General features: G+C 32.7%; 1 protein-coding gene across 1 annotated transcript in view; it reads left to right on the top strand.

Annotated features, from left to right (window-relative positions):
* LOC143233062 (hemicentin-1-like) overlaps nucleotides 1-25,377 on the top strand; it is a 108,370-nt gene that overhangs the window by 81,562 nt on the left and 1,431 nt on the right. Inside the window, exons 4-10 of the mRNA XM_076468937.1 lie at nucleotides 4,945-5,262; nucleotides 5,497-5,793; nucleotides 12,373-12,645; nucleotides 19,863-20,123; nucleotides 21,633-21,983; nucleotides 23,541-23,795; nucleotides 24,703-24,963. Coding sequence (XP_076325052.1) covers nucleotides 4,945-5,262; nucleotides 5,497-5,793; nucleotides 12,373-12,645; nucleotides 19,863-20,123; nucleotides 21,633-21,983; nucleotides 23,541-23,795; nucleotides 24,703-24,963 — 2,016 coding nt within the window. The remainder of the gene's footprint in view (nucleotides 1-4,944; nucleotides 5,263-5,496; nucleotides 5,794-12,372; nucleotides 12,646-19,862; nucleotides 20,124-21,632; nucleotides 21,984-23,540; nucleotides 23,796-24,702; nucleotides 24,964-25,377) is intronic.

Below are 25,377 nucleotides of genomic sequence, written 5' to 3'. Positions count from 1 at the left end.
TATATTTATAATTGCTTAGCAGCAAAAGGACACGTGTGTAAAATTATTAATATTTCTTATTTGTTACTGTTTCTTCTTCCTTATAATTTAATTTTTTTCTAGTGCTAGAACGTCTATAATTATTTTAAATCCTATTTTAACACTAAGTTGACGTCAAGTGTTCAATACTGTCATCTCTTCACGCATATATATTCACTGTATATAAAAACGGTCAGATTGAGTAAAAGTGCATTTTTAAAATATTTGTAATTTCATGTCTACGTATTTCGTACAGTCGTAATGAAAAATTATTTTTAAAAATAAGTAATCTATAACTAATTAAAACAATTTTTATTGAAGTCAATAGATACTTTTGAATAACTTTAGTTTCTGCGCCTCCCCGACTTATTCCCTTAATCCTATGACTTTTATGTAGAAGTTGCAGAGTTGTTTAATATTCCAATTTAATTAAAAGATTTTTAAGATATTTCTAATTTCATGTCTACGTATTTCGTACAGTCGTAATGAAAAATTATTTTTAAAAATAAGTAATCTATAACTAATTAAAACAATTTTTATTGAAGTCAATGGATACTTTTGAATAACTTTAGTTTCTGCGCCTCCCCGACTTATTCCCTTAATCCTATGACTTTTATGTAGAAGTTGCAGAGTTGTTTAATATTCCAATTTAATTAAAAATAATTATTTTTTTGGTATTTCAAGGCAAGAAGCATAGCTCACTAAAACGTGTTGATGTCTGTTTAAAAATTTACAGTTCTGTTGTAACTTCATGGTCATGATTCTTAATAAACAAAGACCATCTTTCACTCTATCTTCGCGGTCACACATTGTCATTCAGAACTACCATCTTCTATTGCTGTTTCACGGTTATAAATCATGAGGTAGCCAATTTATCCTCTACTCTGATTTTGCGGTCACACATTATCATCTGAGAAATTCCATTCTTTTCTTCTGTCTCACGGTTATAAGTCATGACGTAACAAACATCTTCATGGTAACAGATTAGTTCTTTCATTCGCCTGACATTTTATATTTCGGAAACTTAAAAAAAATAACAACCAAATACAAACAAAAATAAAACACTTTGTCAAATCATAAAGTTCAAATAAGTCTTTATCAGTTCACCAGTAGCTCAGCCGTAAGCTTTGAGTGTTTATGACACCAGGAATCAGGGCAAGATCCCTATAGCGATCATAGTACAGTTAGGTTATGCAATAATAGAAACAAACAAGTCCATCAATCATTTTACTGTAAAAAACGTTAGAAATGTACAAACGTTACGAACATAGGGTTGTAATTGTCTTTATAAGTTATTCGTTCAATAAAAAGAAAACGAACAGATAAAATTCACAATCATTGAAATTTCTGTTTTAAACCGACAATACAGTTGAAAACTTGCTCCCCTCAAATTAAGGAGTAAAGGTGATTTTAAGCTGATCATCAGGTTTGTGATTATCACCTCGTGTACGTACAATAATTTTACCAACTTTCATGAAATTATTCATTCTTTTAATAACGATTTATTATTATATCTTTCACCTAAACTTTCAAGTGTTCTAATAATGGATGTGAACGATGCATTGTTTTAGTAAACCTATACGTCCTTCCTTTTATCTTACATTTGACATTTGCCTTTCCATAAAACTGCCACTAGTCTTAGCTATTGAAGCGCATTATAAGAGGAAATGAAAATCGATATTATTTCCGCAACTAAAAACACAGTGAGACTACATATAACACAGTGGATGAGCAACAATACGCAATTTATTTAACTCGCGTTTCAAATACAAACAATCAAGTATTTCAAAGACAGTTGAATTAGACTGGTGGGTCGTATTATTAATATTCAGACACTTAATCTAACGACAGCAGTAATGAATATATAACAAACGTAATCATTTCGACCACTATAAAGACACTAGGAATTCTTACACATCCACTGTTTATAAGATCGATACTGATAAATAAATATGAAGGAAATAACAGAGTAATTTAATTAAACGTGTAGATAAATGATCTTACAGCTTACTTCTCTCGTACTTACATAGAAGTGATGTATTATATTAAAGAAAGCATTTATTGGGAACACTTAAGTAACACCAGATTACATGGATATAAATAATTGCTTCAACCTAAAGTTCAAGACCCATTAATGCATGTCCAAACTTTACTGAACTGCAAGTTTAATTAATGGCTGCTTTGGTCTCACTGATTCTAGTTTTATGTACTTTCTCATGTCAAGGTATAATATATCGAGAAACACATTAAAAAATGTTTGTTATAACTTACATTCTACTTTTAGGTTCTTTACATATCATTATCGCAATTCTATGATTTCGTTCCCATACTTCCTCTGATGTTATTTTTGAAATAACGTATCTATGTAAAAAAACGTAATAATACTTCGAAAAATTATTAAGAGGAAGCCATTAAAACTGAGCTATAAATCTCCATGTTTCTGCGAACTAAATCGTTTGCACAAAGAAACGGATGTGATACAACGGTTATTATAGTCGTTGGACTTCAGATATGAAAAATGTTCGTTTCAACTAACACCATGATAGTATCTACATACTTGTTATGAAATTTCAGCGAAGTTCCTTATTTTTTTTTTTTATATGAAAGGTTCAACATTTCCTTCCTTCGTTACCACGTCATTGATATCGGAGAGAAAAAATTGTCCATGTGTCGTACTGGAAAAACAGAAAACATGGAATTTGTCTGGCACATTTCCAAACCTGTTTTTCAGCTGTGTACAAACTACTTTCTTTGATACTTTTGTGGAATAAAATATTGTATAATAGTCGACGCAAAGGTGAAACGAGAATTACGCTATTAACGAAACGTAAAGCAGCCCAAAGAATTTAAAAACTATTGTAGGTAAGGTAAAGCACGTGATTCAACTGAAATAAACAGAGAAAAGTTTTCATTGTTAACGCACAAAATGTGATGTCAGATGATCCGAAAAATGGATGATATTTACTTGTTTTATTGTAGTGTTACATAGTATTTGACAACGCTGACAAAGGATGTTAATTACATATTTAGAGATTCTACACTTACTGTAGTATTCTTATAATTTCATACAATTTGACCGAGAAATTTTATCTTTAATATTGCAAGGCACACAAATTAACACGTTCCAAATATTTTCAGGCAGTAGTTTGGACAGTCATCTATCACATACAGCTTATTTTAAAGTATTCTAATAAGAGATTTAAATAACGCGTTATATTAGTAGAGACAATAAACCTATACTTCCTTCTATTTATCTTATATTTGTCATTTAAGTTAAAGCGTGTTAAGGCGTTCGACTCATAATCCGAGGGTCGCGGGTTCGAATGCCGGTCGCACCAAACATGCTCGCCCTCCCAGCCGTGAGGGCGTTATAATATGACGGTCAATCCCACTATTCGTTGGTAAAAGAGTAGCCCAAGAGTTGGCGGTGGGTGGTGATGACTAACTGCCTTCCCTCTAGTCTTACACTGCTAAATTAGGGATGGCTAGCGCAGATAGTCCTCGATTAGCTTTGCGCGAAATTAAAAAAAACAACAACAACAAACATTTGAGTTCTTATAAAACTGCGACTAGTCCTAGCTATCGGAGCACGTTATAATACAAAGTTTTCAAGGTGATTTTGAGACTAGAGTATAACACCAACCATTAAACTGTGATTTGTGACGGAAGTCTGTAATTCATACAAACAAATTATTGTACTGACATGTACAGAAATTAAGTATTATTTAAGTCGTATTGTGGTACAAGTTGGCGATTACTTCAGTGTTTCTTGTTGGTCACACTATTTTATTTATTAAAGCAAACGAACTGGTTATTTTGTGTCACATTAGAGTGATATAAAATACTTTTATTGGGGTTTGTATCATTCTCCAATACTTTAAAAAAAAAACGGCAACTCAAAAACGAAAAGTGTATTTTAGAAAACGATATAACAAAGTTATACGATAATGTAATGGAGCAAAGGTAAAAAACAAAAACAAAACAGCAGCAGCATATTTTGTAATGCAATACGGTTATGGTTTATTAGAAAATTGCTCTGCCCAAGCAGCTTCGAAAGAATTCCCTCTTTTGTTCAGAAATTTTTACGGAACAAAAAACAAACAAACCAAATACTCCTTTGAAAAAACGAAATTTCTCTTCGTATTTCGCTTTCCAAGAACAAAAGGACCTTCACCTAAACGATGTTTTGGATGGACAAAAGATTACATTTCTAAATGCAACCCATCTTTTTTCACGAATTTCTAAGGCATCTGCCCCTCCCTCAATTAAAACTATTAATATTTTGTCTTTTAGTAACTCTGAATTACTGTGACCACCAGAAGGAAATCATTTCTAAATATTTCCACATTTCCCCACAAATTAATTTGGATTGTTTGTTTGTTTTGTTTTTGAATTTTGCACAAAGCTACTCGAGGGCTATTTGTGCTAGCCGTCCCTAATTTAGCAGTGTAAGACTAGAGAGAAGGCAACTAGTCATCACCACCCACCGCCAACTCTTGGGCTACTCTTTTACCAATGAATAGTGGGATTGACCGTAACATTATAACGTTCAAACAGCTGGAAGGGCAAGCATGTTTGGTGCGATCGGGATTCGAACTCGCGACCCTTGGATTACGAGTCGAACGCCTTAACACACTTGGTTATGCCGGGCCAGTTAATTTGGAAATAAATCCCATGAAGCAAATTTGCATTCTGTTCTTTACACTAGTCGTGGTAAAAGTGAAGAGCAGAATTAGAAACTATTAGCAGTATTTCAAAATATCGTATATTACTTCTTTACTATAAAAAAGTTTCAATAAACCTACAAACGAATTTTTTTCTGTGCGTTGCATGCAGTTAAAGAGCTTATATGTAAATTGCTCATTTTGTTATATAAAAGTCCTTGATTTTTCACAAACTTATAGTACAAATTCTTATTTCTATTAGTGAAACCATCTTCACTGAAAATACAAGGACCAGCTGTTCCAGTAATTTCAGGCCATACAGTATGGCTCTCTTGTATGGTAAAGGGCGCAAATCCTGCAGCAAATGTCACTTGGTATAACCACACTAACCTGGTTGAACCTCAGCCTCAGTCTTATTCTGAAGCAATGAGTGATGGCACTTTCACAACAGTCAGTGAATTAGAAATTGTTGTTTCGTTGTTTGACCACCAGGGGATGTTTTATTGTAAAGGAACTAATCCAGTGCTGCAGAATTATGGTGACAGTGCTCTCTTAAAGTCGTTTGATTTAGAAGTTTTATGTGAGTATGTTAAATAACATTTTATTATTTGACTGAAACTACTGAATATTAAAACAAAGACTTAGGTAAACCATTACTTTATTAGTTATTATTGTAACAAATTCTGCGAGAAATAAAAAAAATAGAGTTCACTGGTTTGTTTTCGTAATAAGATGACATTTTTTTTACGTTCAAATAAAATCAGTAACATTTCTTCATGGCTTCACTAACAGATATTTATATTACACAACTTAGATCCTCCTGTAGTGGAAGTCCAACCAGCTGGTGGCTTAATTGTTAATGAAACCAACGAGGCAAAGATCTTCTGCACATTTAAAGCTAATCCGTCCAATGTAACTGACGTTACTTGGTATAAAGATGACGTGAAAGTGTCCGTTAATGAAAATGAAAGACTAAAACTCAGCGATCCGGGAGTTCCAACACTGACCATTCGAAATGTTTCTCGAAATGATAGAGGATTTTATATTTGTAGTCTCAGGAATAGCATTAGCGTAGGAAAAGCGGTCAACTCCGTAGAGATCAATGTATTATGTGAGTATATAATATTTTATACTTGCGAAGAGTTTTTACAAATTACAGTAAATGATAATTTATCATTTATAATTTTGTGATTATATGTTCATATTTTGAGAAGATACATACTTATTCCTTGTTGTTAGTTGAGTATTTGAAGGTGTTTGTTATAAATTTCAACAAATAAGTGATATTAAATTTTAGTATCAGGGATTATGTGTTGCTATTCTTCAGTAACTTAGTGGTAAACGTGCAGCCCAAAATGCTAGAATTCAGGTCTCAGTTCCGCAGAGGACATAGTGTAGTTAGTCTCTTATGTGTTTTACCCTAAATACAGAAATGAACAAAAAAACAAATGTATATTTATTACTGGCATATAATCAGATACAAATATTTTTAGGTTCTTTCTGGTAATTAATAGTGCTATTATTTAAAACATGATGGTATTTTATTCTCTCAGTTTGTTTCTCCCTGTTAAACAATGATTTTTACACAGCTACATATATGCTAAGGTCACTTCGTACAATCCATTTTATTCCTTTAGAGATAAGATTCACACCTCTACTGACAACTGGGTCATTCAGATAGACTGTATTGCATCACATATATAACAATGTGAATTACTTACCTTCACGTGGCCCGGCATGGCCAATCGTGTTAAGGCATGCATCTCGTAATCTGAGGGTCGCGGGCTCGCATTCCCGTCGCGCCAAACATGCTCGCCCTTTCAGCCGTGGGGGCGTTATAATGTAACGGTCAATCCCACTATTCGTTGGTAAAAGAGTAGCTCCAGAGTTGGCGGGTGGGTGGTGATGACTAGCTGTCTTCCCTCTAGTCTTACACTGCTAAATTAGGGACGACTAGCACAGATAGCCCTCGAGTAGCTTTGTGCGAAATTCAAAAAAACAAACAAACTTAACTTCACGTTTGAAGAGCTTGTGTTTTCTGCCTCGATCGCTTCTATTCTTAACAGCACTAGCTTAACCTACATTTTCCAGAATTTCAATACAGTCTGCAATTGCAGCCACTAAACAAAATTTTGATACTTACGTTTTTCTCGTATGATATTTCTGTCCTTAGAACCGTGCGTGTATCATTACCGCACTACTTTATGGGGATAGTGTATTCTAGAACAGTTCATTTTCATACAATATACATGAAGCAATTCACAATATTTTAATTTTATCACCATTTTATTCACTGCTTCCATAATTACTTCTAATAGGGCGTATCTGATTAAAATGCAATTAATTAGCGCCCTGATTAATACAATATTGAGGTATCATATCAGTTATACGCTATTAAAATACTTGCGGCTATATTTACTTAAACACTTTATTCAACTTTTATTATTAGTATCTAATGTAAATCTTTAACATAATAAATATTCTCATTCGTTTAACTCAGAAACAGTTAATATATTATTCTAGAAAAAAATGTTAATTATTCTTAATTAAATGATACTTTATTTCCGTAAAATTAAATTCAAAATGGGCTATGGATTTAACGAGTTATATTTACGTTGATAGTTACCTGTTGCGTACTTTCGTGTTACAAATTGATGTTGTGAGAGCTTTAAGTTAGTCTTTTGTTACCATTTCTACACTTATTTGTCTTGCTTAGGTTATAATTAAGGGGCTGGCCTGGCCTGGCATGGCCAAGCGTGTTAAGGCATTTGACTCGTAATCCGAAGGTCGCAGGTTGGAATCCCGATCGCGCCAAACATGCTCGCCGTCTCAGCTGTGGGGGTATTATAATGTGCCGGTCAATTTCACTATTCGTTGGTAAAAGAGTAGCCTAAGAGTTGGCGGTGGGTGTTGATGACTTCCCTCTAGTCTTACACTGCTAAATTAGGAACGGCTAACGCAGATAGCCATCGAGTAGCTTTGCGCGAAATTCACAAACAAAGAAACAAACAAGGTTATAATTAAAACATATTCACCAAGTACGACTCACGTATTTTTTAATGGAAAACTATGATTTACAGTTAAAAATATCCAAGCGTTTAATCACCTTATTTAACTTGTGTAAGCCATAATACTATCAGCTGTTTCGTCCAGCGTTGCTGCAGTACGTAAAAACAAATATTTTCGGTATTGAAATCTTAACAAAATAAAATGGTATAACGTTCTTCTAAAATTGAGTGCCTGAAATATTGGTATATGTATTTAATTGTAAGTATTAACAAATTATCGTACTTTATTAACATCATGTAAATGTCAACAAATGACCTTACTTTATTAAAACCAAGTGAAATGTAAGCCAATATACAACTTTCTGAATCCACGGAAATAAAGAAAAAAACACACTGTTTCATGTTTGATAAAAACACCTTACCCGGAGTAGCATTTTAAACACTTATTTATAGCATGGGTTTGTTTCAAGAGTCTAAAACAGTACAATTAACCATAATAATGTTGTTATTTTGAAACTATTTCTGAAAAAAAAAGAAGTTTTATATGTATAATAACCTAAACATTTCACTATTCTTTTGAATTCGTGACAAAACTTATGAATATATGTTGGGTAGATATCCTGTAAAAATTAAAACGTTAGTATTACACTAACTATTTATTACTCCATTACTTTTCGATCGGTCAAGTTTTTAGATGGATTTCACTTGATCTTGTTAGATGGCACTAGTTACTAATCTTTAGAGTCTAGACTGGTGTGTATAACACCTTAATCTCTCGATGATTTCAGTTAATAATCACTTATAAAATATCTTACTTATTTCTCAACCACTTTAAAACTCTAAACAGTTTTAGTTTTCATATTATTTCCTATATACTCTGTAATTCCATTTTAATCATTAGTTTCTAGTTTACTTGCTGTTATAAGGACAGTTTTACTTGCTAAGATCTAAATGACTTTATTTCTTATTTACTTGCCTGTCTCTTGAAGATTATACTTATTAATGTTAAATTATTTTAATTAATAATTTATAGAATAATTTATTACTTAATCTATAAACTAATTCATTCCCTAATAATTTGCTGAAACTACTGGATAAATTCTAAATTATTTTATGCGCTAGTTTGAAGAATATATTTATTCGATTCTGGATGAATTTTTGTAGTCGCTAGAAAATATTACGTGGTAATTACTATCTTAAAAAGTTATTACTTGTTAAATATGCAGTGTATTTTAATTGTTACTTACTAGGAAGTCTTGATTGCCCTGTCCTGCAATGAAATAACAGAAGATGTTATAAATATTTTAAAAGGCAACTGAATCATTAATGGACATTACTTGCTAATCATCAGACAGTTATAATCCCCCAAGTAAAATAGTTGTAGCGAAGAGTGATCATTTTTATTTCAACAATTAGCAAATAAGAAAGAATAACTTGTTAGCTTATTTGTTGTTATGAGCAGAACTACATAATGTGTTATCTGAGCTTTGCCCTTCTCGGGTATCGAAACTTGAATTTTAGCATAATAAATTTAATATTTAACGTCGATATATTGTGTGGGGCGAAAGAATAGTCAAAAATGTATCTTTCTCAATCAGAAAAATAAAGATGTCAACAAAAAATATAAGGAGAGTTTCTCCACGTATCTTTTATCTTTTACTTTAACAGTGTTTGCGATAATAACAAATATGCACTTTTACAATTTCTAATACGTTTGAATGTTTATTAAAATGTGTCTTTAAATTAAGAGAAAAAAGTAAAAAAAAATAAATTATAAAGGCATATGAAAATGTCCTAAAGGCTGAAGTTAACAGGTATATTTTTCCTTTAACAAATACAATTTGGTGCAATAAAATATGTAATAAGGATTGAAGCTAATATGTATAGTTTTTTCATTAACAAAAACACTTCGGTGCAATAATATTCGTACTAAAGACTGAAGTTAATATATACAGTTTTCCATTAATGAAAACACTTGGATGTGATAATATCGAAAGGACTAGAGAGATTTCTGTATTACGAGGCTATGTAGATAAGACAACAACACTTTTATATTCAAATGAACCTTATAAAGTATGCAAGTGTAACACAGAACGCCTGCTTGCTAGCTTGGGAAATCAGATGAAACAAAAAGATAAAATATTAAAAGACTAGCTCACTTTCTTCTCTTTCTGAGTGATTACTTGTAAAGTTTGGGAAGAACATTATACGAACTCGATTGATATTGGTACATTGGTTCTTTAGTTAAAAAAACATAGAATAATTTTATAGAGATTTATATGTAAGCAGTATTTGAAAGTTTTTATACCACTTTCTGGGTTTTATTTCTTTTTAATATTACATTCTAATCAGGTTATGAATATCACGGTAGGAAACAATTTTAGTCAATCATAAATTGAAATAGAAATTTTATTTATATAAATTTTCGGGATAACTCTCTCTTTTTACAATATTGTACAATGTTCGTACATTGTACAATAAAAGCAACAATTATACACTACTGCACAGTGTTTGTTGTACGCATAGCGATGACCAAAACAAAAAAAAAAAAAAAAATTATATGAAATTGCACATTTTTCGTTGTAAGCTTATGGATGATTGACAGCAACAGACAGTTACAGTTCTATAATGTTGCACAGGACTGTAAGCAGAACGATGATAAACAACAAGAAATTGGAACAATTCCACAATATTGCACCGTATTCGCTGTAAGCTTAGGGGCGATCAACGACAAGAAACAACAACAATCCATCAAATAAACTTGAAGCTCTTGGGACACTTCTGCTGAAACCTTATCGATTTCACACTTTGATAGGAAACCTCATGAAAATTGACATATTGCTAAGTGTAAATCATTGTGGTAAAGACTTTAGAACTGTTAGTTTACAAAATGAAACACTAAACTTGAAGTCATTCTGTTATTTTAGATGTTCGAACATTTTGTAAATAAAAGCTGTCAGAAACGTCAGCCTTACGAAACAATTAAAAGCAAATTTAAGTTAGCTGCTACAGAATAATGTAAAAGCCTTAATACTAAATCAAAATTATACCAAATTATGATTTATTATTTAAAGCGGTTATTAAAACCTTACATTTATCTTCTTGAATGCAACGCAGTTGCTCATTAGCTGGTTGTCTGTTTGGTTTACTTGTTTATTAAACGACACTTTAAACACGCGGTAGGCCAGGTCAGAGACCCATACAGTTAACGGGTGTCTCTACTATTAAACTATGAAGAAGGATGAAAACTACCAGTTAGCAGCACACATCGTCTGAAACGGGCTTAATATTAACCGAATAGCGGCATTAACTGTCACTCTTATAACAGCTGAAAGTGCGTAGCACGTTTAGATTATCAGTAAATAGGCCACGCTCTGGAAAGAAAAAACAACAACCAAGAAACATTTGCTGTTTTGGACATTACACTAAAAATCAATTGCATTACGTAATTGCTACGTCATTTGCAACCATCACCAAAGTTCTTCAGAATTCGAAGAATAATATTAACCTTTTAAACAAGGACTTCATTTTAGAAAAGTGGGGTTGCTACCAAATATAATTGTTTGCTTATGAAAAGAGAAAACAAACACAAAATCTATAAGTTTTATCTTCTTTATTGAATTTATTCCAGAGGTAAATTTGATCTCTTATCTCCCTGTCACATCTTTATATTCTGTATAACTTCCGTTGAGATGCAATTTGACAAGTAATTAATTGAGATAAGATGCTGTTAACCTAACATGGCACGCCTGCGTTCTAAAACACTTGAAGCACTAGACATATATGGAATAGTTGAAAGTGCTGGGATAAAAACTGGGGGGACAACATACCAGTTATTCTTTATTTAGAGGGTGTGCAAGAGATGTATTTATTAGATATCTACAATACACAACTGACAGAAACATGCCACTCGCTGAATTAAACTTGCTGTACAATGTACAATATTATGATTGTTAGGAGTCAAAAACAAATACCTCTTTAGATTTTTTACTTCAAACAATAGCACAATTTAAATTCACTATATGCTAAAGGAAATACTTAAACTTGAATGAGAAATATGAAAATAAATTATGTTATTATGTGCATAAGTATTGCATATTTTTGAAATATAACAGCTAGCATCTGGTTTATTTCCTTTGCTTACGTTCAAATTCTACAAATAAATGTAATTATCTCCTAGGGTTCTATTACTATCATTACGCCTTTGTTTATAAAGGAACATCAGAGGATTCTGTAGGTATATAATTTCATTTTCAAAGAATATAAAACACACAGTGGTTATGTAAGAAAATTGCAAGTTTAAACACTCAACTGGAGATCAATATTTCTATTCAGTTGATTTTCGCAGCCAAGTCTAATTTTCGCGTGATGTACAGCTGGATCAGTATTAAACAGTTTCGTATCCTACAATTGGTGCTAGAACGTGAGTTTTTCTAACCTTTCACGGTCTAATTCTTTTCTGAAAAAAAAGGCTTATTAAGTGTAAGGAGAGCTTAGAAATAAGTTGCTTGGTCGTTCTATAGTTAAATTGCCTAATTAATCACAAATTCTTGTTTCTTAATTTTCATAACTTTGTTATCGCTTATGCTTACTAAAGTATCTCCATTTTTAATTATAACCAAGTGAATTCGTTTTTTTTAACCTCTGATATTAATGGTATTTATTATACTTTCTTACTCGAGACCCACCTGCTGTGCAGGCATCTGTGTTTCCCGCCACTGTCAACGAAGGCAAAGATGGAAGCGTTTCTCTCAAGTGTGATATTGTTGACGGAAACCCGCAAAGTCTTCTACGAGTCCGATGGTATAAAAACGGCGAAATGCAGAACGAGGTTACGGAGAAAGAGATTGTTTGGCAGAACATAAGCAGGAACTTCACCGCTAATTACAGTTGTGATGGGGAGAACACAGCTGGCTGGGGCGAGCGTTCCGAGCCTAGAGTGCTTGTGGTGAATTGTAAGTAGCTTCCTGTTAGTTTACGTTTTCGTCGAGTGTTTGACATGTGTACTACAATTAATTACACTTTAGCTATAGGTCTAATCTACTATAGAGCAAAAGTACAAATAGAAACAATAGGTGAAGCTCTTGGAGAATGTGATTTACAGTATTTAAGATTGTGTAACACACAAATGACCGAAACAAATTAAAATGACCCAGAACCAGACAATACGTTTATCTCCTAAAACTTCGGAAAATATGAAACCTGAATTTTTGTATAAAGATAAAAATAATACTGTTGATTTTATTTAATATAAAAATGCTATTAAAAAAGGGTATTCGTATGATATACTTAAAAGTTGTTTCTTACACAACTGTTTGCACAAACACCAAAGAAGTCACTAAAACAGTTATAAGTCAATGAATAAGTATCTATGTAGGAGTCGTTATAACGTATTATTTAGAAATCCTGTATTTAATGGTTAACGCACTTGCATTTTCTCTCTATTACAACATTTCGAACATTGGCAATACTTCGAAACTCCGAAGCACACAAAGAAACAATACTGATGTTATCAGACTAATAATTTTTGAAGAAAAGGAAGAAGCAATACTGATGTTATCAGACTAATACTTGTTGAAGAAAAGGAAAAAACAACACTGGTGTTATCAGACTAATACTTGTTGAAGAAAAGGAAGAAACAACACTGGTGTTATCAGACTAATACTTGTTGAGGAAAAGGAAGAAACAATACTGATGTTATAAGACTAATACTTGTTGAAGGAAAGGAAGAAACAGCACTGGTGTTATCAGATTAATACTTGTTGAAGAAAAAAGAATACTGATGTTATCAGACTAATAATTTTTGAAGAAAAGGAAGAAACAATACTGGTGTTATCAGACTAATAATTTTTGAAGAAGGAAGAAACAATACTGATGTTATCAGACTGATACCTGTTGAAGAAAAGGAAGAAACAATACTGATGTTATCAGACTAATACCTCTTGAAGGAAAGGAGGAAATAATACTGATGATATCAGACTAATACTTGTTGAAGGAAAGGAAGAAACAATACTGATGTTATCAGATTAATAATTTTGAAGAAAAGGAAGAAACAATACTGATGTTATCAGACTAATACTTGTTGAAGGAAAGGAAGAAACAACACTGATGTTATCAGATTAATACTTGTTGAAGAAAAAAAACAATACTGATGTTATCAGAGTAATACCTGTTGAAGGAAAGGAAGAAACAATACTGATGTTATCAGACTAATAATTTTTGAAGAAGGAAGAAGCAATACTGATATTATCAGACTGATACTTGTTGAAGAAAAGGAAGAAGCAATACTGATGTTACTAGAATAATAATTTTTAAAGGAGACAAATACTTACTAATACATTTATTGTAAATCTTATAGTTCTTATATGTAAAACGTCTAATTAAACACACGAAAAATTGTGTTTGTTTGTTGACATGCACAGTCATACACTGAGTTGGCTATCTGCACTGTATCCATAGCGGGTATATAAGCCCATTTTTTAGTGTTATAAGCCTACAGACTTCTCATCGATTTACAGAAAGAGGCGAGTAACTGTAAAAAATAAATACATCATAGAATAAAATATCCTAATGATAACTTCTTAACTATGTATTACCTACCATCTACGCATTTTAAGTCCCTAGCTGGTACAGCGGTAAGTCTACGGATTTACACCGCTAAAATCAGGGATTCGATTCCCTTCTGTGGATTCAGTAAATAGCCCGATGTGGCTTTGCTATACAAAGACACACACACACACACGCTTTCTAAATTAATTATCTACTTTTAACTCGTGATTTTCTATTTTCGTAACGATAGATTCTCTTTAAATAAGTGAAGTCATCTGAAATATAGGAAATAAAAAAGCTTGACAAATACTTTATATTAGTGAACTAATCGAAGCCGGAACCCGAACGACACTTTATGCGCCATATGGATTAAGCGGCCAAGTCAGATACCACATTGCTCTTGTAGTTTGATTGTTTTTTATGCCTGTGAAATATAACTACTGTTATTGTAAAATGCTAAGAAAAGTAAGAAAACAGGTAAATTATTGCTCCTCGTTTTATCCATTTCTTTAATATGCTGCACACATTTAGTTAATTTAAAATATGTGTGTTTTCTTATAGCAAAGCCACATCAGGTTATCTGCTAGTCCACCTAGGGGAATCGAACCCCTGATTTTAGCGTTGTAAATTTGTAGACTTACAATTTAAAATATCAAAAGAAAAGAAGCACATAGCCACAAATAGATTTGTAAAATTGTTGAAAATGTCTAATTCAAAACCGAATGCGGAGCAACTTTGTGATATGATTAATTTTAGTTTACGAACCGACCACCGCTGATTTATAATAAATTGAGATTTTACATGTTGGCATATACAGCTAATATAGAGATATGTTTCCATTAAAATGCCCAAATAAGAAATTAACATCCTTAGACAGAGCTAGAATTAATTATTTACATTACACTAGTAGGTAAAAATCACAAAATAACTCGTCTGTACACGAAGCACTATAAAGTACATATACCTATTTACGTTCAATAAAAGCCAGTCCTGTAACGTCAGTAAACGCGAGGGATGAAAAAAAATCTAACTAAAGAAGATGTTTGATATATTTGACAAAAAAAACCACCTATCTTGGCATTTGGAACAACGAAAGAAGGTGCTTTATATAGATAGATTCATCTAAATGCGAATTTTTCTTTGTAACCGGTGTCCGGCGTGTATATGTTTGCCTAAAAGTCAGTGAGAGGTTGCACAAGGAGTGCCTTGTACAATGTTTCTTTGTTTGTTTGAAGTTAAGTAGAAAAATACACGATAAGCTACCTCTACTCTGCTCACCACGGGTATCGAAACCTGATTTCTACTGTGCAACGGTGGGGAGGGTTTATGGAATGATTCAAACGTGGGGAGACTCTGTGATGGCTTGTGATTCAATATGTGCAATTAATATTAGCCATCTATACAAAACTGATGGAGTAATAGATATCAAATTATGTGTTCATCATGCTGTTTCTTCCAGGGAAAAATGTTTGGGCAGAATGCCATATTTGTAGAAGAGAATGATCCGATATACACTTTCAATAAAGGTCAAGCTTATTTGGCAAACAAAGACATCTCAGGAAGTTAATTTTGATATGGATGGCTGCTACAAAGTCCAGACGTTAACTTTATTGAACAAATATGACATTTTACTGGACTGCACCATTGAAAAATGTACCAATTATAGTAAAAAAGGTCTTAGAAAAGTTTATAGAATAGTTTAGAAAAAGAAAGAGATTAGCTGACAGAGACTTTGAGATCTATAGATTCCATACCACAAAGAAGTCAATTTGTTATTGAAGTCAGAAGTGACCATATTAAATATTATCATTAAAGAAGCTTAAGACTATTTTACGTTTACTAGTTTTGTAAAAGTATTCTGTAAGTTACAGTTTCTAATAATTACAAGTTAATTTTCATAACACACCAATGATTGTCTAATATAAAAACTCTTAAAATGACAGTTCTTGAGGAGTTTTAATAAATTTTCACATTAAATATATATATTCTTATACAAGTATAAAATGTTTTTAAATAACAAAATTAGGAATTTCGAATGGGAGCACCATAAAATAAAGAAACGTGGTAGAAATGGGCGGAATAACATACAGTTCTTGGTGTTTTTTGACATAGTGCAACCTTAAAGTGGGGGTGACAATCTCGTAGTTTTTTTTTTCTTCTGGTGCTACGTCTCAAAAGTGACTGGGCTCTTGGCCTATCATTTTCATATCTTTGCTTAAAGCTATCTCTCGACATTTCCTGAATTTTGATGGTATATTTACTATAATTTTTTTCTCTTTCTTTGGCTTCTTTAGCATATTCAGCATTACTGTTTTTAACCTTTCCTGTATTTGTAAAATCATTCTCTCTTCACTGGAACAAAGACTTTTCAAAGTTATCAACATAAATTCTTCTACTTTTCTCTCTTTTGTTCCTTGAAAGATATGTTCTAAAATCGCACTTTTTCAAATACAACTATAGATGTCATAAGGTCGAACTTAGTTTGCAAACAATGTAAAGTTAAATTAACAACTTATCATTCTTGTTTTCAGCACAGAGAACTTGAGTAAAGCCATGCCAGATTTTGGCAGTGGTAGCTTTAATCCTTATGTAGGATATCTACGTCTTATGCAGAAATTACTATAATATAATTGATTTTCACAGAATCTTCGTAGTTTACGTATGTTTTATTCAGCTGATACAGCCTCAGGTTGATCACACAGCTTATGCACCCGCACGTAATATGAGAACGAGTTATTACTTGGAAACTCACAGAGTGTTCCCATAATCATAGAATATGGTTATTAGTGCATTGTTAGTTCGTTATTAGTTTAGAAAAAATGGTCAATGCAATTACTTATTATAAGGAAAAACGCTTTTAGTCAAGATGGCGTATTTCAATCATTTGCGTTCAGATTTGCATCAGGTGAAGCCAGGAGAGAGATGTAGCTCTTCAATGACGCTAGTCAGTCAGTAAGTCAAACAGTCAGGTTGAGAAATTTATGACTTTTATGTGAAAGTTTTGTTGTTTCTCTGTAGATTTTCTCAAGTGCGTTGGTGGCTTGTTACTTTGCAGTTGGCTTGCTCACCACTTAACAGTTTGTGTAAAGTTTTGTTGTTTCTCTGTAGATTTTCTCAAGTGCGTTGGTGGCTTGTTACTTTGCAGTTGGCTTGCTCACCACTTAACAGTTTGTGTAAAGTTTTGTTTGAATGCTCTTTTCACTTTATTTAATATTATCATTTATACTGCACATCGGGTCATTCCTACTATAAGTTTTGTTTGTTTTGAATTTTGCGCAAAGCTACTCGAGGGCTATCTGCGCTAGCCGTCACTAATTTAGCAGTGTAAGACAAGAGGGAAGGCAGCTAGTCATCACCACCCACCGCCAACTCTTGGGCCACTCTTTTACCAATGAATAGTGAGATTGGCCGTCACATTATAACGCCCCCACGGCTGAAAGAGCGAGAATGTTTGGTGCGACCGGGATTCGAACCCGCAACCCTCGGATTACGAGCCAAACGCCTTAACACGCTTGACCATGTCTGGCCCCTTACTATAAGTAATACCGTACTAAGGATAAGGCAAATGTATTTGCCTTACTTTCCGGTTTCTTAATGTCATAAGTTATTGTGAAGAAATACTTAAACCAATTTCAGTGGAGTTCATTGGTGGAATACAACTGTGACCACCACCCTCAAATATCGAGTTGAAATGAACAAGTAATTGAAAGAAAAAGTTTGTAGGTGGTATCCATTTTAACATAATATTACGTGAAGCCGTTACAAAACAAAAGTACTTTTAAATGTCGCGTGGTGCAGGGATATCTTTGATGATTAATAATATCTAGTAAACTCGTACGTCGAATGACGCACACACTCACACGGCTGGCTATTCGCAGTCCGATTGAAAACAATGAAATAAGTGCCAAAATACACACACACATGAACATATATATATATATTTATTTCGTACCTTTTTCACCACTTTGGTTTTGGGAAATCTATGAACACTTAATAGTGTTATGCAGGCTTATCATAAGAAGTAAATTTCGTAATGAATACTTACAACTTCCCATGTGACTACTAATCACTTCATTTGAAGTTCTCAGGAACAAAAGAACAAATAAAGCAATATGCAGTAGCTAAAGTTATATGCAAATATCACTAGACAATTCTGCGTAATTTCCAGCGAAACATAAAGCGTAAGATTAACAAATCTGTGCATCAAAATTTATTAGAGTCATTTTGAAAAAGCACCTTAGTTTTAGTATATTCTTGCTTCATAAAATTTCGTAGAACATACAAATAAACGATATATGAAAACTTATGACGAAGTGAATGTAGGCGAAAGCAATGATTGAGTTTAATAAATGGAAACTAATATTCCCTCTCCGGGCTAATGTTTTAATTAAAGGGAGAAAATAGTGCGCTACTGCCGTGTGTAGGCTTTGGATTAGAATAATGAAAGGTAGTTCAAACAGCTAATATTTAGGATTGAAATGATCCACAAGCAAACGTAATTTCGTTGATGACCATGGACAATAGACAATTTTCTTCTTTGGTGCTGTAGTAGTTAGTAAGTGAACGTAATTTAGAACAGCGAATTGTTGAAGCTAAGGGAGCTTTCTAAAAACAAGTAATTCTAGATAACAAATAAATAACACTACTATTTCAAAAATCTGGAACAAACAGCTTTTATAAGAAAACATCAATATTGTGTATCTTCATGGTATATTTTATTTTTAAAAAACATCACTGTTGTATATGCGGATATTATTTTTACATCAATACGTCAGTGTGTAATCTAACACATTGACAACATCAGCATTATACATCCTGATAGCATAGTTGTTGGACAACATCGATCTGCTACATTTCAGAAGGGTATTGTTACAGAAAAGTTATAGAAAGAAATATAGTGTTGGTTCCTTACTTAGCTAATTGATTCATTTTGTTCAAAGTTGTTTGTGTCTCATGGGTGACAAGTTAAGAAATCATTTAAACAGTATCTTGTTGGTCATGTTTTATTATTATTTTAAATATCCCGATTTGTAAATCAGAGAAGATAACTGCAGGTAAAAATATTGTACGCATCCTCTTAATAAACGAACAAAGATTATATTGTTTGTTTTGGAATATGGAAAGAGAGGATATATTATTTAATATAGAAACGTTTTGTTTATTATGAGATCAAACCAATTTTATGTAGAAGGTTCTCTCGGAATAAAAAAAATACGTTTCATTTCTCTTTTTTTTAGAACAAAATGTCTTCATGTTTGTACTATTACTATCAGAGTAAGTTGCTTGACTATATTAACCTGACGCCACTGAAAACAGTAGTAACACCAAATTGACACTAGTCTTATTAAAATAACAGTAACAGTAATCTGGCAACTTTCTTAGTAAAACAGTAATAAAGTTAACCTGACACCACAGTTAAGAAAATGACAGTAACATTAATCTGACAATTTCCTTATAAAAACAGTGATACAGATAATCTGATGGCATCTACATGAAAACAGCAGTAACATTGATCTGACGCCATTCTTATAAAATCAGAAAGACATACTTGCTAATACTAATTTAGCTTTACTATCATAATAACAGGATCTTTCTCACATATATATATATATATATACTACAGATCTTCCAGGACCAGCTCTTATAAAACAAAGTACTACAGCAATAAAAGGTCATCCAATCACATTAGAATGCGAGATTAAAGACTTGGGTCATCCACCAGCTTCTGTGTTTCGATGGGAATATCTTGATAAAGTTCTTCTTGACACTACTCAAAATTTGACTGTTGAATCCGTGGGTCTTAACACCAGAGGGAACTACATGTGCTCTGCTGTGAACTTTGTTGGTACTGGCCCCAAGGGAAAGTTTCATCTATCCCCTAAAGGTCAGTCACAAATTACTTTAGCTTTCTCTTTCTCACTATCTATAAAGTAAGTACCTAATGAGTTTTGTAAAGTCACGTAAATGTTTGTCAGCATTTTTTTATTTCTCATCCTTTCGCCCCACGCTAGTACAGCGGTATCTCTTCGGGTTTACAACGCTAAAATCAGGGGTTCGATTCCCCTCCCTGGGCTCAGTAGATAGCTTGATATGAGCTTTGCTATAAGAAAACACACGCACTTTTGCCCTTTCTGTATCGTGAACACAAGCGTAATTTGATAATGAAAATCCATGTATATATTTTTACAACTTATTTTGTCTTTTATATATCAGAATAATATTAGATCCCTTAAGAACTTATATAATTAAACGAATCCTGTTAAAGACAGGAATAAAGTTTCCTTTTCCGAAAATGTTTAATTTTGTTGACTTTATATTTTTTTCTGTTTCTATAAACACACATCACATACGGACGATGGTGTCTTGAAGTGTGAGGATTAACTAGCGACATTTTTATTTTTATCGAATACAAGAAAAAAGTATGCATACTGATCTCATGTTCAAGTGCAATTATAAACTCAGTCTGTACTTTCCCAAGCTTTGCGTTATTGGTTCTAGTGCATCTAGTAACTTAGCCATATGATTCTGTCATAGAAAATTATGTTATCATGAGTTGTCACCGTAACACCCTTCATTATACCACAATTTTTGTTACTGGTATGCAAGTATATGACTTAGAGTAGCCTCTTAACTACCAATATTAACTGCTTTGAAACAATGTGTCAAAAACAACCGTTCTTTTAAAATCTGAGCGGCTAGGCTGTTCTGCTGACATTCACTTACGAACCACATATTGAAGTACCGACAAAATATTTACAACTAAATTTAGCTATTCCATAATTTACAATCAGTTTGATTGTTTGTTTGTTTGTTTTTGAATTTCGCGCAAAGCTACTCGAGGGCTCTCTGTGCTAGACGTCCCTAATTTAGCAGTGTAAGACTAGAGGGAAAGCAGCTAGTCATCACCACTCACCGCCAACTCTTTGGCTACTCTTTTACCAACGAATAGTGGGATTAACCGTAACATTCTCACGCCCCCCCACGGCTGAAAAGACGAACATGTTTGGTTCGCGGGTTGGCATCCCCGTCGCCCGGCATGGCCAGGCCCAATCGGTTTGAAAACGTATTATTTTAAAATTCTTATACCTCACGCACTTATAATTTTTTTTCAGTTTCACCTCAAATGCAATTATTTTTTCGGAGTATAACATTTTCCCTTGAGTTATAGGGTAAAATATTTTAAAGAAGAATCGAATCATTGTATATATTTTAATAGGACTAATAATACTTTCATACAGAATTGTACATAAAATAAAATATGGGTTAAATGAATTATAAGAACTTTGTGAACACACCTGATAAAATGATTTTTAGGAAATCATATAGTCTTGTTTACTGTAGTAACAATTATATTTTATTTTCCTGTTAAACCACCTGAAGTGATTTTTTTCAGCACCCCCTGCAGTGATTGATCCATTGCCGGATTCGTATGGAGCGCCCTCTGACGCTACAAACGTCAGCTTATCTTGTAGAATCGAATGTGATCCACTTTGTGAAATAGAATGGCGTAGGAATAGCGCAAGCATAACAGATTCTGATTTTTATTTAATCAAAACAATGATTTTGCCAGAAGACGTGACTACTGGATATTTTACCTCTCTTGTAAGCACCCTTCAGTGGAACACGTCGGCCTGGCCGGAAGGCAGTCTTGACCATAACATCGATAACGCCAATTACACATGCTTAAGTAGTGGAAACAGTGCTGGACCGGGCGTCAGTACTACAACAGTTTTCAAAGTAGAATGTAAGTCTACAAACTTTCAAAGTTTAACATTCAATTATTAACACACGCTTGAGGAATAATGTTGAAACTCAGAAACGAAGTTGTCAAATATATCGTGTTCTTGAGCAATGGTTAAAGCCGTTTCATCTAATGTAGCACACATTGAATTAAAAAAAAATTCATTGCTTAACTTGATGATTAATAAAAAAAAAGAAATTTCCTCTATTTTTATTTCTCATAATGACATTTAGAGAAATTCTATTTATTAGATGATTATGGTTAACCACTTTTAAACCACATTCCAAAAAGCTGTGATTAAGTTGAACAATTAGTGTTATAAGTTCAAACTAAAAACGATTGTTTGTAGGAAATGCGAAAAAAACGTGTTTTTATATAAACTGTTTCACTTGGAAAATAAACTAAAACAGCTGGAAATCTTGTTTGTAATGTGTTTTTTTATCTTGTCAACTTACTAATTTAATATGTTCAAAAATAAAACTTATTTAATGTGATATGTGAACAACGTCACACATATATCTTTCATAGTTTCTACAATTGCTTAGCCACAAACAAACTTCTAGCGTTGCACTAATTTACTCTCACTGTACTATCACGTTACACTGTAGAGTGTGAAACAACTACAAAGGATAATCCACTTTACTTCTTGTATAGTTTTAAAATAATGAGTTTTCTAAAAGTTTACTCGGTTGGATATGTTCACTCTAGCCAAAATTGATTACAACCGAGAAGTGTTTAGAAATGTAAATTACACCATCTTCCTTTTGGTCACAAAAATTACATAAAAAGGAAAAAAACACACACAAAACGTTACGTTGTAAACAGCATGAATAAAATAAGCTACACTTTCAATGAAATTCAAACCAATTACGTATTTTCACTGCATATCCTTCGATAGGTTTTAAAAGTAAATAAGTGTGTGTTTATCTCAAGATGGCTGGTATGGGTATTGAAACGTTTATTAAAATAAAGCATAGAACAACGTTTCAACCTTCTTAGGTCATCTTCAGTTAAGATAAAAAGGTCGAAACGTTGTTCTCTGCTTTATTTTAGTAAAAGTTTTAATTCCTATACCAGCCGTCTTGAGATACATTTTTACTTCAAGTGGGTTTCACGTCATCATGAATTTGTGTGTCTGTAGACGGTGTTGCTTATGAAATTTGATAAATATTTTTAAGCCGTTCATACATTTAATAATTACAAACTTACACAATACTAACATAGTACATAATTAAGTCTTTTGCCTTTGAACACTCTCAGTAATAATTAAGAAGTGATTTAAGTGGGGTCATCTAATAAACGATTTGATATCAGATCTGATAAACAGTACAGTTTGGATATCAAGCGATTATTTTGCTTTCTACATTCTACGTTCTTTTATTGTTATTATTAGATATTTACAACTTCTAAAATGCTATACACATTTTAAGGACTTTACAAATATTCGAGAAAAAACTTCATTTTGGCTTTACATCGAAAACATTGTTCGAGTATTTTATTTAACAGTCGGTGGTGAATATAGAGGTATATATGTAAACATCAGTCGACTTTTACTTTTAGTTCCTCCTGAGAATATAACTCTTTCTGCCAGTCAACTAGACGTTGTGGAAGGAGATATTCCAGAGAAAATTAACTGCTCAGCGAACTCCTGGCCTCCAAGCCAGTACATGTGGAAATTCTCCAATAAAATTATTGCTAACTCTTCACAGCTTTTCCTTAATGACATAATTTCCCGTTCGAAAGCAGGAAGCTACTTATGTGTGGCTAGTAACCAACATGGCAGTGCAAAGGCTAAAGCTTTTATTAATGTTTTGTGTAAGTAAATACACTTTTTTTAAGATTATGTAGCTTTTAAGATGTCTTTTTACCATTTTAATATTTAAATGAATACGTTATTAAAGTTAATGGAAGGGTAAGATGTTCGTTTACATAATAAAATAGTCAGGACTCAATCTATCACCTATTCATTAATGTTGATCTAAATCTGTAGAAAGTTCAGAAGCATTTTTGTTATTACTTTAGTGAGTAATATCGTTAGCTTTGTAAATAATCTACTTTCAAGTATTAGGGTTTATCAATATCTCGTATATAGAACATTTGATGTTGAAGATTCTATAGATATATTAGTAGCCAAATTGATACCAAATACTTTTAAAGAAAATATGAAAACCTAAATATAAATTTCACTGAAAACCATTGAATTTATTCCATCTTATATATTTTTGTTTTCAGTGCTACCTGTCACTAATCGTACTCACTAACAAAAAGTCCTACGTTAAGAATCTGGAATATATATATATTACCTCTCCTTACTGAAGTGGTTAGGTAGTGACGTAACTTGATCTGTCTTCTCTTACTATTTCTTCAATCGGATTACAATTGTAACGTGATGTTGAAGTGTTCTGTTTTCCACAAGCGAAAGGTTTACACATCGCATAGTTTTGTGCTTAAAGCTGGCTATTTTGTGAAGTAAAACTATGTACCTGCTTAGATAAAAGGATGAAAAACAGTCTAAAATAGATTGTGAAAAGTAGTTTAATTTATGTGAGGTTTGTATTAATGATTTATTGTGAAAATCAAAGTTTCATTTTTATACTGTCCTTTACAGTTCTTTTGAGTGGTTATACAATATACATTTTCTACGTTTCTATTCAACCCACTTCACAGGGAACAAAGTTATGTAACAAGTAGCGAAAAATTACTTTTATCACACTTCTTCTAGATAAACCAGAATGTAAAATTTACAAGGACAAAAATGAAGATAAAGAAGCCACTCTAGTTTGTAATGCTCAAGCAAATCCTACGCCTGTGAACTTCACTTGGATTAAAAACAACGAAACTCTGGAGAAGTTTATTGTAACGGAAAGAACTACAAGTATTCTAAGGTTGGGAGACTCAGAACATTATGGAAAGTATTATTGTATTGTGAACAACAGAGTAGGAGAGTCCATCCCTTGTGGTTTAGAACTCACGGGAGTGGTTGGTAAGTCAACTCTAGCACTTAATTCAACTTGAGAAAGTAGTTGTGATCAATTATCCCAGTTTGAAGTGTAGACAGTGAGAATACTCGAAAACCACAAGATTCAAGTTTTTGAAAAGCTGGGTGTTTTAAAAGTTCATTTTTCTTTCAGTGAACAGTGGAATATGAAACATCTTGTCATTATACGATATCACGTTAGAGATATGATACACATATATTTTATTATGTTCGAATAATTCTTTATCCGTTGGATATTTGTTATTAATATTACATTGTATTTTCAGATTTAGAGGATTGTTTATAACATAAATTAAGGTTGGAACCACACTTACTAATAGACTGGTGACTAGAAAGCATACCTGTTAGACAGTTAGAAGACGTTTTCTTTTAATACTTCTAGTAGACGAATCTAAGAGT

This window comes from Tachypleus tridentatus, chromosome 12 (genome assembly GCF_004210375.1).
Source record: "Tachypleus tridentatus isolate NWPU-2018 chromosome 12, ASM421037v1, whole genome shotgun sequence".
In the NCBI taxonomy this organism is placed as follows: Eukaryota; Metazoa; Arthropoda; class Merostomata; order Xiphosura; family Limulidae; genus Tachypleus; species Tachypleus tridentatus.
The sequence above is the reverse complement of the archived record's forward strand: the minus strand, read 5'-3'. Positions and strand labels throughout refer to the sequence as shown.